General features: G+C 37.2%; 1 protein-coding gene across 3 annotated transcripts in view; it reads right to left on the bottom strand.

Annotated features, from left to right (window-relative positions):
- Positions 1-15,226, bottom strand: part of PARG (poly(ADP-ribose) glycohydrolase) — a 60,665-nt gene that overhangs the window by 31,072 nt on the left and 14,367 nt on the right. For all 3 annotated transcript variants that reach the window (XM_079312342.1, XM_079312343.1, XM_079312344.1), the window contains exons 8-9: positions 3,652-3,744; positions 1,461-1,618 (exon numbers count right to left, since the gene is read on the bottom strand). In XM_079312342.1, coding sequence (XP_079168468.1) covers positions 1,461-1,618; positions 3,652-3,744 — 251 coding nt within the window. The remainder of the gene's footprint in view (positions 1-1,460; positions 1,619-3,651; positions 3,745-15,226) is intronic.

The following is a 15,226-nucleotide window of genomic DNA, read 5'->3' as shown; positions in this document are numbered from 1 at the left end:
TTCATAGAGAAGCATATGAATTTACTCCAGTTACTTAACAGCATTTTATTCTGTAGATTCTTGGCAAGAAATCATCCAACTTGCAAAATGTAATTGCTTGGTTTACAAAATGTTTAAATTACAACAAAAACCAGCAGCCTAGAGTCCTTTAAAAATGCCACAAAACACAGCTAGAAGTGTGCAGTCAAAGGGAACTCCTTCTAGACCTTTCCCTCTCCTCTTTCAATGCTCTGAACATCGGTATTTTTAAATGTACCAGTGGTACTTCTATGTATTTGTTCTTAGGAGTCACTTGAAGAAAAACACATTGAATTATATGGCATAATAATGTCCACCCACACTTCTCTTCCATAACCCACTGCAGTCTTGGGATAACAACCAAGACAGTGACTCTGGTCTCTTTTCTGAAATACACAATATGGACAAACCTGTGACAGCCCTTAAAGGCAGCAGCCACCAAAACCAAAATTAGTTCATGGGCATGCCTGACATTTATTCTGGGAAGCCCTAGTCTAATACAGCTCCCATAATGCACTCATCCAAGTGTGTTGGATCACAGGCAACACTGGTTTTATATTTCATCTCAGCTGTCAGAGCACACACACTACATCTGTTAACAGTGAGGAATAAGAAAAACTCTAGATCAATAATCTATCCAAGCTTCAGCCTAATAAAATTAAGGTTGATCTACACTCGTATGGAAGTGCCAAAAAATTATACATTCATGTTTCTAATCTACAAGTCCATGTAGATTAGCAGCAGAAAATGTCTCCATCTACTTCCCTCATTTAAGACTGAAATAAGTATATTTAAATTATAAAAAAGATGTGAAGAAAAATTTCTAAACAAATCTGTTTGTAAGTTAGCACTAAGCAAAAAAATAAACATTTGCTTAGACATTGGAATATCTTTAAGCAAATTCCTTTCATGGCTTTCTTCAGCTAACTTGCAGCATAAAGAAAAGGTTAATTTTAAGACACAGCTCTACAACTGCCTTAAAATAATGGCATGGATACTGAATGAAGTCCCATTGATCTGACTTAATGTGCAGATCACCACTGATGACATAGGAGACAACAGAAACGTGGCCGAGGAAACGCCAACCGTTAATTTAAATACACACAGAACACTTGAAGCACAACTAAAATACACCATTTGCAGATGATTGGCTTATGAGGAGGCAGGGAATTGTATCAATCTAATTATGCCAGAGCAAGAGTGTGTCTGTGCATGCTTATGCACAAAATAATTTGGAATATTAATCATATCTTCCTGTGCACAAGATCCTTGCTTACACAGAAGCAGAGTTATCTTGTCCCTTACAGGTAATAGGAAAAAAGACAAAAAGCAAACCAGTACATTTATTGACATAAATATGCAACAAACAAGTTCCTCCCCTCAAGGACAAACAATATTTTCATGGCATGGTTATCAGGTTCATTAACTGCTGAGTGCCATACCTGTTGAAGTTAATGTCTGGATAACTGGAATACTCAGACTTCATCTTGGCATTGCGACGTGGAAAAGTACAGAAGAAAGCATTGGCCAGGAAACTGGCGATCTGTTCCTGTGACATTGTGATGGAGTGATTCATCTTTTGTTTCAGCAGAGGTATTGGCTACCAACAAAAGAAATGAGGGGGAGGAAGGGGCAGGGGAGAAAGGAGGGAAGGAGAGAGGAGAATAATTAGCCTACCCTTTTTGAAAGAAAAAACAGAAGCACAAAATTACATTTGTTATATTAGAGCAAGAGTAATTTAGGCCATTGGTAAAGCCTTTAATCAGCAGCACCGTTAAAGTCAAGAACAGCTTATTCAAGACAATTCAGAAAGGGCTTGCCTGCCAAACTGCAGATTTCCAATCAATAATAAAAAGATCAGGAAAAAACAACTTATCAAACAAAACCATCAGGAATGCAGAGGGGAAAAAATAGATGGGATGTTGCAAATCCTGGGTAATGCTAAAAACTGAAATAAAAATCCACTTTCAATAGCTGTATAGTTAAGAGCCTTTAGGGAATGCTTTCAGCTACAATAACCATGCTCTGAACTTTGCAAGGAAACAAGGAACTCATACCACAGATCATAACTCTGTGACTTGCTTTGACTTTTTTTTTCCCATCCTACTTGAAGGAATAACAGTGATGGTATTTGTAGAAAGTGTGTGATTATTTAGAATGAACAAAAAGTTCAACTTCACTTCAGTTTGAAGTTTTATTTTACTCTGGTCAGAGTTTCCTTAATATAAAAAGAAATAAAGGGCAGAGAGAAGAAAGAATTCTCCAACTTGAAGTATTATAAATCTTTCATTTTATCAAGCATTAGCCTTCTGATACTGAGCTGTGGCACACAACATTCATGGAATTTTCTTGTTTTAATTATGTGATAATATGGAGCATGACAGGGGTACATGATTCTGATTGCTGAGTCCAGTAACCATTACGATAAACTCACCTGACAGAAGAAAGAGAACACAGTTTTCACCTGGTTCCAAAATTCTCAGCCATCATCATTAGCCTAGCTCCAATACAGCTACATTTTCATCCTTCTAATTGTGAACACAGAACCTGCTGTTGATTTAGGCTGTTGAATACACAGCTCTGTTTACTCCAGAAAACAAGCAAGTTTTCCTTCATTCTTATAACCACTACATTTGCATTCACAGAAACTCATTCTGTCTTCTGGCTATTTAATGAACAAGCTGTATCATGATGTCTGAAGTCACACAGCTAGACAGGGGAAAAAGCCTCAGAAGCTCACTCTAATAAGTTCTACAGACCTATAAAAATAGAATATTTTGGATAGTGCTATATTGGAACAAATTTATCTTTATGTCTAACAAAAAAAAATGAGTCTGACACAATTTACATTGCCTAGCTGTATGTGATCTTATGCTAGTGCTCAGAAACTTCATAGCATTTTCAAACAATTTCCCTCATTGAGTTACCAGCAAAAAAAAGGGAAGAAATATTCATAGCTTAATATTATGTATCTCCTTCAGGACCCTTGCAGTATAAAAGAGTAGGGAAAGATTTTTCCCTGCTTATTCCAAACAGAATCAATTTAGAAAATGATAACAAGAGTTTACAAATTGTTGTCACCCTACTAATATGTTACCTACTATATATCCTCACTTGACCAGCCCTACTCACTTTTATCAGCTTTACTGCTTACAGAACCAATTCCCATAGCATTAATATAGAATTAGTTAGTTTGTGTGCAAGTTGTGCATTCTCAAACAGAATAAAGTATGTTCCCAAGTAAATGACAGCTTTATGAAAATACCACTTCTAGATTAAAAAAATTCTAAAAAAAAATTGAATCGGATTATTCAATTGTTCTAGTTTCTAAGTGTGTTTTTACAACCCGATTTGTTGTGTGATCATTTCATTTAAGAAATACAAGAAGCAACTTCAGCATATAGAAAATGTTACTGAAGATCAGGCTCTGACAGTGAGATTTGCTTTTTTTCACATTATATTACATAATTCCAGACATGTATTGTCTATTCTGCTCCCTAGGTCTCATCTGCCTTCAGCACAAAAATTACAGCTTTTATTAAGAACATAACATGACCCTTTTGACCTTAGCCTCAGTTGCAATTTGCAGAGAAGTGCTCTGCCACAGAGAACTTGTTAGCTGGGTTTGCTTACCTGGGTACAGATACTAGGGAGACAGAGTGCCAGCTTGACCATATCAGGAAGAATGGACTGGAACAGATGTTGAGCCTCTGCATCTTCAAGAACCTGTTAAAAAGGAAAAAAAAACCTTTTTACCTCAAAAACAATGATTGAATTAAAAGTTTCTGAAAACAGGACCCATGCAAAAGAATTAAAAATACCAAGTCCACTCAGCTTCATGTCAAATCTGTTAACACTTTCACAGTAGTGCCTCACTGAATTTACCTTGCAATAATCCACTGACTGAGATACAGAAACAAGTCTCAAATTTGCAGTTGGGAAAACATGTCACCAAATGCCCTTTAAAGGAAGCCTGAATAAGTTATCATTTTACTCTTTCCAAGGCAATGAACCTAATATTCACTTGAAAAATCACTACCTAACCACAGAAGTACTAGAATGATTTACTCAAATTTCATATTCAGGTCAGAGTCCAAGACAAGTAGTGTGACATCCTCCTTTTAAGGACAGATAAAATGCACTCCTGGCTCAGTGGACCTCTGCAGCAGCAACAGGAAATCCTATGCAAGAGCATACAATCCTGGACATTTTCTGCTGTCCATCCCTACCATGTTCCCTCAAGAATTACAGCCACTGTTATATAGCAGGTGCAGCCTGACAGGACCCACATATTGAAGTTGCAATCTTTTCAGTCTCTTCCTATAGGACACCTGGTACTACCAACTATTTCAGCTGCCTCACCCTCTCTTCTAACATACTTCCTGAGAAGGGGAGACCAGAATTGCCATCACTGAAAACAAATGGGCACACCAATGTTTCACAATGCCTCTCAAAGCTTTTATACCAAGAACAAGTCACATCAAACCTTTCTTGTCCCGTTCTCAGTTCTCCCCTGACACTGTCTGGCCCAGTGCTGACGTGTTTGGCTGCCAAAGCCAATCAAGCCAATATATTCAGAGCAAGTCCAGGATCTCCCTTTCACTTGCAAGTGCCAGTTCTGAGCACAACATCCCACACTCAGGGTTTAGGTGAACCCACCCATATGCCTGTTCATATACCACACACCTTTTTTTCAAAGACGCAAGGTGGGCAATGCTCTTCTAAGAAAAGCTAGGATAGGAGGTTATAAAAACAAATGCAACATAAAGTGGAACAGTTGCAATAGGTGAAGCAGCACAACAGCCTCAAAACTCTCACAGTCTGCTGAATGAACAGGCTAAAGGGAGATGTAGAGAAAAGCACATTTCTATGCTGTGGAAGTTTTTCCTGTTATCTGTGGATCAGATAACAGCATCAGAGTGAGTGGCTGTTGGATTTGCATGCTGCATTCAAGGCAAAAAGCAGAGACAAGAGAACATACAACTTGCACTACAGCTGGGGAACAGAAGACAAAGGTCACAGCTCAGTTGTCTACCTCCCTCCTTCCCCTGCATCCAGGGAATCTGTATTTGAGACCACTACTTTCTACCGGTTTCTAGACTAAAATCCTCAAAATTCTGAAATGGTGGCTTTAAAATTACACAATAATATTTTTCAGATAGCACTTAAATAGTTGATTTGCTACCAGTTTTGCACAAAACCAGGCTCAGACAGAATGGACGAAACAGCATGAGGGTATTATCAACTTTAGTCTCTACATTACTTAAGACTAATTGTGCAATCACAGGAAGAGATCTTTTGAGTCATATTATCAGGGCTTTGTAACTCACATTTCAATGGAAAGTTTCACATAGACTTCAGAATATAAAAGAGACACTGCAATTATCTTGAGAAGAGGAAAACATGGTGCCTCTGACTCAAGACACACTGATCCTCATAAACACTGAAAATATTGTTAGAAGGCTAACAACTTCTGCTCTTCCAAGATTATTAAAATAACTACAGAAATATCTTGGCTCTGTTGTCTCCTGCTCCAAGTAATATAAAGGGATAAGAGTACTCAGGAAGTTAAAAACCAAAACACAAACACAAAGCACAAACAACTTCTGTTTGGGGAAAGGGGGAAAATATAACAAAACCCAGCTACACAGTTACTTTCTACGCATTATGTATGCTTCTTGTGGAGGCATAAAAATAAGGGTTTAATATAAAGTTTTAAAAAGAAACAAGAACTTACAAAGAACAGCAAGCCCAGGAAACATGAAAATCATTTGATATGAGGAAGAATCCAAACAATATACAAATTATTTCTGAAAGTAAATTTATTTTTAAGATGGGAAATGAGCAAGACACATCTCTCTCTCTCTCCTGTGCCTGGCTGCATATGCACCAACATATTTACACAGCATAAGTCAAACCTGAAAACTATGACCTAACCTTTAACATTATGTGCTCTAGCAGAAAACTTTGCACTGTTCTTAGGCACGTTTTTAAGTGCCATAAAGTAACCAAATGAGCATTTAGAGCCTGGAATTTCAGATCTCAACCCATAAAATGAATACGTAAGTTATAGCTATTCAAAAACTGACATTTAACCTCAGATGTCTACCAGGCTGTCAAATTCTGATATTCTCTTCCCTTCGGGTAACACTTCCTCTCTTCTAAAGTTGACATATAAATAGTGGCTGCTGTGCTTTGCTGACTGCCACAGACTATACAGTATCACTTATCTGGTGACACATTATGGCACCAGACTTTGTCACAGCTGTCAAGACTTCAACCTTTTCTTTATGCTTCTTTGAAAACAACATAATAATAGTGTGAGACAATTTCTCCCCAAAACAGAGACAGACCAGCAATTGCACAGCTCAGCTCTGATGCTGAATACTTAACTATAAAGGTCACTTCTTGTACTCTGAAACCCTGCTTTTCCTTCTTCTTACCTTCCTAATGATGTACCAGAGTATGCTTTCTTTTCTATAGTATTTCTATGCATGAGCTCTACTAGATGTCCACTAATGAAAAACAACAACATTTAGAGGTGCTACTGCCCTAAAGTGTTTGTGTTAACTTCTGATTATTTTTACATGAAAATGAAATTAAATTTAAAAGAGTTTTGAGTGCCACAGGACCCCATAGCTTCAAATATAAGATCATTGTGTGTTTACAGACCTTGTCAAGAAACTCCTATTTAGCATTGCTGTCTATCAAATGGCCACATCCATGCAACTAAAGCTTACCCTGACTGCCCATATACTCTTCCTGTACTGGTAACATTCCTTTGAGGTTTCTATGAAAAACAATACCTGCAAATCCCTGTCTGCTTGGCCCTCACAGCCCCTTTTGACCACTCTGCCAGCACACCATCACAGGGGCAGCTTTGCAGACCCACCACTGTCACTGCATATTCTCAGCTATGCTGAGTGCAACAGAGCCTGGTGTTACCTGTGACAGTCTTTTCAGGCTTTGAAAGCAGCAAAAAAGGAACACTCAGTCACGGAAAGTAAAAGAATTCCTGGACATGGAGTGCTGACAACACATCTGGCAGACATCCCATGATGCAAATGCCAACCTGGTGAACGTAGTATCAGCAGAGAGAATACCTGGTCACAGAACCGAGGAAAGATTTATTTAGAAGGCAACTCTCTTCAGGAAGCAGTGACTTGTACTGATGTGAAATCCAGCATATTTTGAGTGACATTGCACATTCTGCATATCTGATGCTGCTGAAAGAGGGATGTGTTCATTCTATCCCCTCAAATACACACACCACACTTCATCAGTTCCTATGTTCATCTGACAGTTTTCTGAGATCCTTCACCTTGCTGATTCGACAGAAAAACCACCTAGAGGTAGGGATAGTCTGCCCATGCAGTAATAAGTTGAAGCAGCCTACCAAAATGTCATGCATTATTGGATATGTGCAGAGTGGGTGATAAGTGAGAAAGAATGAGTCATGAACCTTGTCAATGGGTTAAAAAGGCACATTTCAGTTGCAACTCTTCTCACTGAAAAAGCAGGAATGTTCTAGTCAGGATGAAGTTGTTAAAAAAAGCACCTCACTTGAAAGTAAATCTGCTAGTACAGGAATGTCTGTATGAATTCACTAATGTGCTTTTAATTGTGTACAACTTTTTCAAAGCTACAACTCTGCAAACATTAAGAGAAAGTATTGAGTTTCTATTTTTAAAGGAGCTAACATTCATTTTATAACTTAAGGAATTCTAAAATATAAAATGGCTGTCAAGAAGTTTTCATAAAGGAAAACACATTTAAGTACCATAGCAATTTTGGTTTTAAACAATTGATCAGTTTCTTCTTTCCTTATTATGCACTATTGTCCTTCATAGCTTCCTTCAATATTTGAAACAAAAACATAAATACAGTGTTGACTTTATTCAGTGCTCCAACCAGGCAAAATATGTAGGAATTAAATACATGCAGGGCTTATATCCTGAGGGAAAAGTATATGGAGTCAGAGTTGCAAAGCATGACTTGCTTTTTACCAAAGAAATAATTTGGCAATTCCATCACTATTTTCACTGGAGTGACTGATTAAATGAACAGGACTTAAGGCTCCAATTCCTAAGATGCAAATGGCTCAGTGAGCCGTAGCAGAGGTAAGAGCTCTTGGCCAAACCTGCATTGCAATTTAGCAAAATGAACATTTATCCTGCAGCAAAGAGGCCTGACTACACACAGCTGTAAGTAATGGCCTCTTGTCACTATAAACCAGTCCTCCAAAATGCAGCAGACCAATATGCCTGACAGGCCTAATAAGAAGGATCTGAGGTAGCATGGGGTGACAGTGATAGTAGAGAATTTAAATCTAAATCTGACAGCTCATCAAAGCAAACAAACTGCATGTAGGATACACAAATTTGGACAGCTCCATCTATCACATGGAAAGGTACAGCCATCATGCCAACAGGCAGACTAAGACAGCAAGGGCTTAATGCTTCCAATCTGTTTGGTTTTACATCCTCATATTAACTTTTGTGGCAGGACAAGGACCAATTGAATCATGCTGTTGAAGAGGAAAACCAGAGTGCTTCCTTCAGCCTGTGTCTCTTATTTCCTAATTCTAATGGATTTTGACCTTCTTTTTCCTTCACAGCTGCAATCATGCTTCATGCTGTCAGTGTTAGTGTCATCTAAACTTACTACATTGAACTTTCCAGCAACAAGTTTCCAAATTATTTTAATGTAAGATGTCATATTGTTAGAGGTGATATACTGAACTAAATAACTGGACAAGGCAAGTAACTTGTATGTACTCTATTTACAGTAGGTTCATTCTCCTAATTTCAGGAACAGGTTGTTTTTTTTTTCTTTTTCCTTCTTCATTATCTCCAATTTTTCACAAATAAAAAATCTCTTTTTGTTTTCATATGGTATTTTGAGGCACATTAAATACTTCAAAGCTAAAACCACCATCCTTGAAGGTATTTTAAAAACGTGTGGATGTGGTGCTTAGGGACATGTTTTAGTGGCAGATTTGGCAGTGCTGGGTTAATATTGAATTCTATAAACTTCAGGGTTCTTATCAAGCTAAATGATTCCATGATTTTGAGACATTAAACACCTGAGTGTCCTCAAACAATCACAACATGTGGCTGCTCCTTTATTGCACTGTTTTCATTTTCTCTTCCTCCCAGAACAGCTGGTACTTATTTACTTGTTCTCCTGTCCCATCCAGAAGTCCCATGCTTTTTGCATACACTTAAATAAGGTGAAGTCTAAATCCATGACTAGAACTCTGCAGTGCCAATAAAGCAACGAAGTCGCTGGTTATGACATTGAAGTCTTTTACATGAAAGTAACTAACCTCAGACTGGCAATCTGTACAACAACTATCAGTGTATTCATGCCCAGACAGAGACACCAGGCTGCTGCCCAGTAACTCATATACCTCTGTAAAACAGACTCATCATAATGTCAAATACTGTACATATTAACAAGACCAAAACATAGAAGAAATGTGGGGTGGGGGGTGTGGTGTGCATTTCCATTTTATCATGTCAATGAACTTCCAAAACTGCAAGAAAATACTCTCATCCAGCCCTTCCAGTTCTCTTACAAAACTAATTCAGCAGGAAACACACTTAGATGTCAAATCCATCCCATTTATTGAGCACTTGTCTGATTAGAAACAAAAGGAAGGACAAAGTAATCTTTGGAGGAAAGAAGAAAGAAACCGTAACACTGGATTATGCAGAGAAGAATCTTATTTGAGAACAAGAATGCTTCTGACATTTATCAAAATCACAAACTGACACTTCAAAAGGAAAAAAGAAGACAGCTTACAAGGCAGAGGTTAATTTGGTTTTGTTTAATTTTTTTTCACCCCAAAGCCTCATTCATGTCTTCTGCCAATCTAACCCTGGAATAATCTCTCAGGTGTATCATCCTTAACAACTGCTGCTTTGTTCTCAAAGCATTTAAACATTCTAAATAAAATCTGAGAGAAGAATGAGTGTTTTTCAATCTTCTCTTAATGATTTTAGAAGCCCAGTTTATACCTCCAAGGAACTGGAAATCTAACCTCAGTCACTTTCACTACCCTTGAGGCCACCAATAGCTTCTACCTCTATGCTCCTGCAGAGTGGTTCTGTCATAGGTAGAAACATCAGAGCCATTTTCAAAGCAGTGGCAGAGTCCTGGGATGAAAAGTCAAATATGACTTTCTAAGTTCTTTCAAGTTATTCTAGGGAAGTAGAAGAGTAGAGAGGACAATGACCTTGTCTCTACAGAAGAGCTGGAACATGAGGGAAAGATAAAGTACCTTTCAGCTGCCAATCTAAATACATACTGCAACCACTTTTGAAACCTTGGCACAAAAAGCTTCATAAGACAACACAGCTGTTACTCTTATGAAAACTGTATTTTCTTTAACATGCCAAAAAACCAAACAAAACCAAAAGTCAAGTACAAGAAAGAAAAAAAGGAAAAAAAGGATCAAGTAAAGATAAACTATACCACTGCAGACTTTAACCAATTATAGACCTTTTTTTGCTTGACTGTCAATATTACATATGCTGAAAATGACCAATAATTAAATAAAAATATCCAGTAATTAATATGTTATTGGCCAAATAAGACCCTCAGACCATCTTGAGGGCACACACCTGGCCACCTTTGTAAACCTGCTCTTCAAAGAATGCATGGCAGGATTAACACTCTCCAAGGAAGAAGCCACATAAACAAATTCAGTTTTTCTGATGAAAAGGAAGGAGAAGAAAACCCAGGAATATAGTTACAAGAGACTTCATTTATACTTCACAGTCATCCTAAAAAATGGCAATGTGTCTTTGTCACTTCCCTACCCACATGTTCACCTTTTCAGTGAGGATTTCTCTTGAAAGCTTTGACCATCAGGGTTTGTTTCATGGGACTTTTGTATTCTAACAGCTCAATACATTATAAATAAAATATTTTTAAAATATCCAGAAGCACTAAGCAGCTAAGGAAAGACCCTCCCCACAACAACAAAAAAAAAAGCTTCTCTTAGTTATTTTGGATACATAGGTGAGCAGATAAATGATGAATTACACATAATCAAATGGAAGTAAAGAAATTTATTCAACAGTCCTCTGATGCCAAATATCAGAAGGTAACCTTTAAAGCCGGAATTTTATATTTACTAGGGCTTTTTTCTTTTGTTTTTCAAACAGAAATGTTTTCAATACAGTGAAAAACTATGAAAGAGACTCTCAGAGTGTGTCTTTACACAGAACTTTGTGTATGAAAGAACTTGGTACTATGAAAGTATTGAGTATCCAGGAGCACTTAGGACACAGTATAGTTATATCTCTGCACCTGCTATGTGCAGTTATCCCTTCTCTGACAATTCCAACTCAACAGTCACTGCAACAGTGCTTATAAAACACCACTTAAAAATACTTGACTGTTCTGCCAAGACAGTACAGAAAACTAAGAATAAGTCTGTAATTCAATGCTCTTTCTCCAAAATGTTTAGTTTCTAATGTTTTTGAATGTATACAAGATGCATATTCCCCCCACCACAGGAAAGCTCACCTTTTGTTCAATATGGGAATAAATTCCTTTCTGCTGCTGTGAAAAGAAAACCCTTCATTGCACACTCAAAAGACCTTTTCAGTTTAGATTTTAAAAAGGTAATCTGATGTAATGAAAATTGCTTGAAAACATCTGGACTAAAGTAAAATCCAACAAGGAGCAATGGATAGGCTATTTTCAGCCTTGGGACATTCTGTTTCTTGCTTAAAAGCCTACATTTGTAGTGCTGACATCTCTCTACAATGCTCACTTCTGTTAGTACTGTCCAGACAATTATAAAAATTATTTATCAAAAACCCAGTCACCAGAAAATTTTGGTACTTCAAAATTCCTTCTATTCCAGTTTCACTGATTACAGCAATCACTTTTTCAAGCAGGTCATTCAAACAACAAAACAAACAGAAAAGACTGTCATGGTTCATAAGACCTACAAGGAGACAGGAGTGGGGTGAAGCCTTATTAGAACACAAAGATTTCCCAGGATATGCACATGCTTAACTGTAGCACTGTTCTGTGTTTGGTCTTTTTCAAATGAAAATCTAGAGCTCAACCATAATCCAATTTAATTATACTGCATTTGCATCATCTTCAGATGTTGCATTTACAGTAATTTTTTTAGATAAAAGTTTAAAAAAATGGCAAAAATATTGGAACTATAATTTCCAGAATTACCCAGGTAATTTGAAATTTTTCTTACGCTAATTTTGAAGTTATTAAAGATAAAATATGCACCAACAATGGCTGTGTGGTTCTGTGACTGTCTGCAACTCTGCAGTTGGAGTATTTCATTGACAAAGTTCTTAATTTTATTCAGTTATCTCAAAATGCAACCAATTCTTCTTAGAGAGGAAGCAGACACACTGCCAATATTTGCATGTCTGACTGTTTTGCTCAGTTCTCTATCATTCAGTATGCTCTATCTTAACTCAATTACTTGTATCTGACATTTTCTGAAAGTAACAAGTTCAGGCCAAACATGCTAGTATGTTAGGTAGTAGCATGCATTTAAATGAGAAACTACACATTGGCCAAAAAATGCATTAAGCACATTCCATAGATATTATCCCAGGCTTTACAGGTTTGCACCACAATCAGCAACACACATGTGCTCTGTGTTCCAGTGAACTACATTAGTATTCTTCTATTTACTTTAATTATTCTTAAGTGCAAAGGACTGACTAACAAAACTCATTGTGACAAGCTCCATTACTCCTCACTTCAGGAATATTCTCTCATATTTTGGAATCTGCATGCAACACCTGCAGTAGAAAGTGGTATTTTAGAAAGTGTGTGTGCACATACCCATATAAATACTGCTAGGCCAAAGTTAAAATGGCAAGGATTTGTGAAAACAAAAAACAATTTCTAGTACAAGATTTAACTGCAATTTTGCAAGAAAAGGAAACCAGACTTTTGGAAGACCAAGACACATATAATATGGATGTGTGGTATTTGTGGAAAACAGAAAAAGTTGTATTTAAAAATCAGTTTATTTACATATTTATTTCATTACTTAGTTTATGTGTTTTTAAATTGCATTTATGGAAAAATTTAAAACGGCATTAAGTGAAGTTCTAAAAACTTACAAATAGAGACTTGCATTTAAAAGCCAACAGTAACAAAGTCTCACATGCCAGCTGTTCTGGACTTCTAAAAGGATCCAGCATGCAGCAGCATCCATGATATAAGTTTTGGTGGAAAGAAGTGAGAAATGGAACTCCTTTTATCAAAACTAATAACAGCTGCAATTCTGAGACAACTATTTTTAAAGGGTGTAGAAAAATAGCAATATATTCCTTCAGTTAGAAGTGAGAAAACAAAGTGACTTGGCTTTCTTGCTACATGACTTTTAATCAGATTTTAGAATAAGCTGAGATTTGTGTTACAAAAAACCCCCAACTGCTAACAGTCAGTTTTGAGGCTAAAACCATTGAACTCACACTTGACTAGAAAGGAGAAAGAAGAACACAGAGAAAGCAGTCTGGCAAATTCTTCCTTTATGCTGGACATTCTTTTCTGTAATTAAGTATAAAGAAGGAAGAGATTGGTCTTTTTAGACACCATCATAATTTTTCTTTCAATCTCATAGAAAAATCCAAAGGTAAAATTTATGCAGCTTCTTTCATAATGTAAAAGAATTTCCTGAATGCTGAATTTACATGGGAATCAACAGCATATATGCAAGTACTGGCCATTAAATAGACTGATTGTCTTCAAACAGCTTTCCCAAAAGACAAAGACCATAAGGCACCCATACACAGGCACTGCAGACACAGACATGGTTTTTTCTATACTAGAAGCAAATCTAACAGCTGGAAACTGAGTATTACACAGTGGAGAGTGTCTTTGTAAAGATACTGATAGCTTATCCCCTTTAAGTATTCCTACTTGAGTCAAGTAGGCACCAAGGGTTTAAAGAGACCTGGAAAAGCAAATTTTGAAAGGCATAAGTGCTTTAAGTGATTCGAGCATTTAAAATGTCAATGGCTTTTAGTATTTTTGCCTCTTAAAAAAGTCTATTGTATAGATGCCATACCTTTCTGTCAGCAACATCTCATACTGCACACTATGCAGCAACAGACCCTGCATGGCAAGGCCACTTGTCCCAACTCTCAGCTTCAATCCAACCAAGCCATAAGAACAGAAAAATGGACAATAGTTCCATGTACAACAGAACAACAGTACAGTGAAAGCACACCTGCAAAGGATTCCTAGAGAAGTCTAACAGAAAGAAGCAGAAGTAATCAGCAGCACTTTCCTATTTGTTGTAATCAGTACCAGAAATGCCCTGAGTCCACCAAAATATCTCCGTGAGTGTCAATGAGATCTTTGTAACAGCAAGTTCTCCAAATTCCTTTGAAACCTGATGGAAGGCCACAGCATCCTCTAGCTCTGAACAAGGGGTTCCACAGCCCTCTATTCAGTATCTCAATAATTACTTTCATCTTGTGTTGAAATCCTTACCTGCTAAGAAGACTCATCTGGTGTCCCTTAACTCCTGTACTAGAAGAATGGACAGTCATTTAATTTCCTCTTCACCCACTCTTATATTTATTTTGGCCAGCACTGTTATACCCATTACTCATGTTCCTCAACTAAGATGAAAAGGTGAAATGATCCTAACTTATTTAGACATTGTTCATATGGAAACTATTCCATACCTGACTCCTCTCCCCGTATCTTCTCCATTTCCTAAACTTTCCACCAAGACGAACAAAGACTCCAAATAAACAAAATATAGTTATGGATTCACTGTATGTACCTGCAGGATGTACTGTGATCCATTTTTCAGACCACTTGCAGAAGCTCAGAGACAATCACTGCCTATGCCATACAAATTTACCTAAACTCAATTTTCAGACTGTGCCACTTTCAGATTTAAACACTCCTCTGTTCCTGAAAGGGCAGGACAGATACAAACAATAAGAGGAAGAGCTCATTGACAAGAACGATGCTTAAGCTCTAAGAGACTTTAAAGTAATATAATAAAAACAAAGCATGTCCAGCACAAGGCCCAATCTAAAGCAGCAGACCACACGATTCTCTTAAATAATACAGCCCTACTTTTCCCTTTAGATAAAGTTGCTGTTGTCACAGATCAGTCTAAGGCATAAGCCCTGAATGACCAAACTTGACTTTTTATTTCACACACTTGGGAAAAAGAAATATA

The sequence above is a fragment of the Erithacus rubecula genome, assembly GCF_903797595.1.
Source record: "Erithacus rubecula genome assembly, chromosome: 9".
In the NCBI taxonomy this organism is placed as follows: Eukaryota; Metazoa; Chordata; class Aves; order Passeriformes; family Muscicapidae; genus Erithacus; species Erithacus rubecula.
This window is presented reverse-complemented; position numbering and strand designations above follow the sequence as displayed.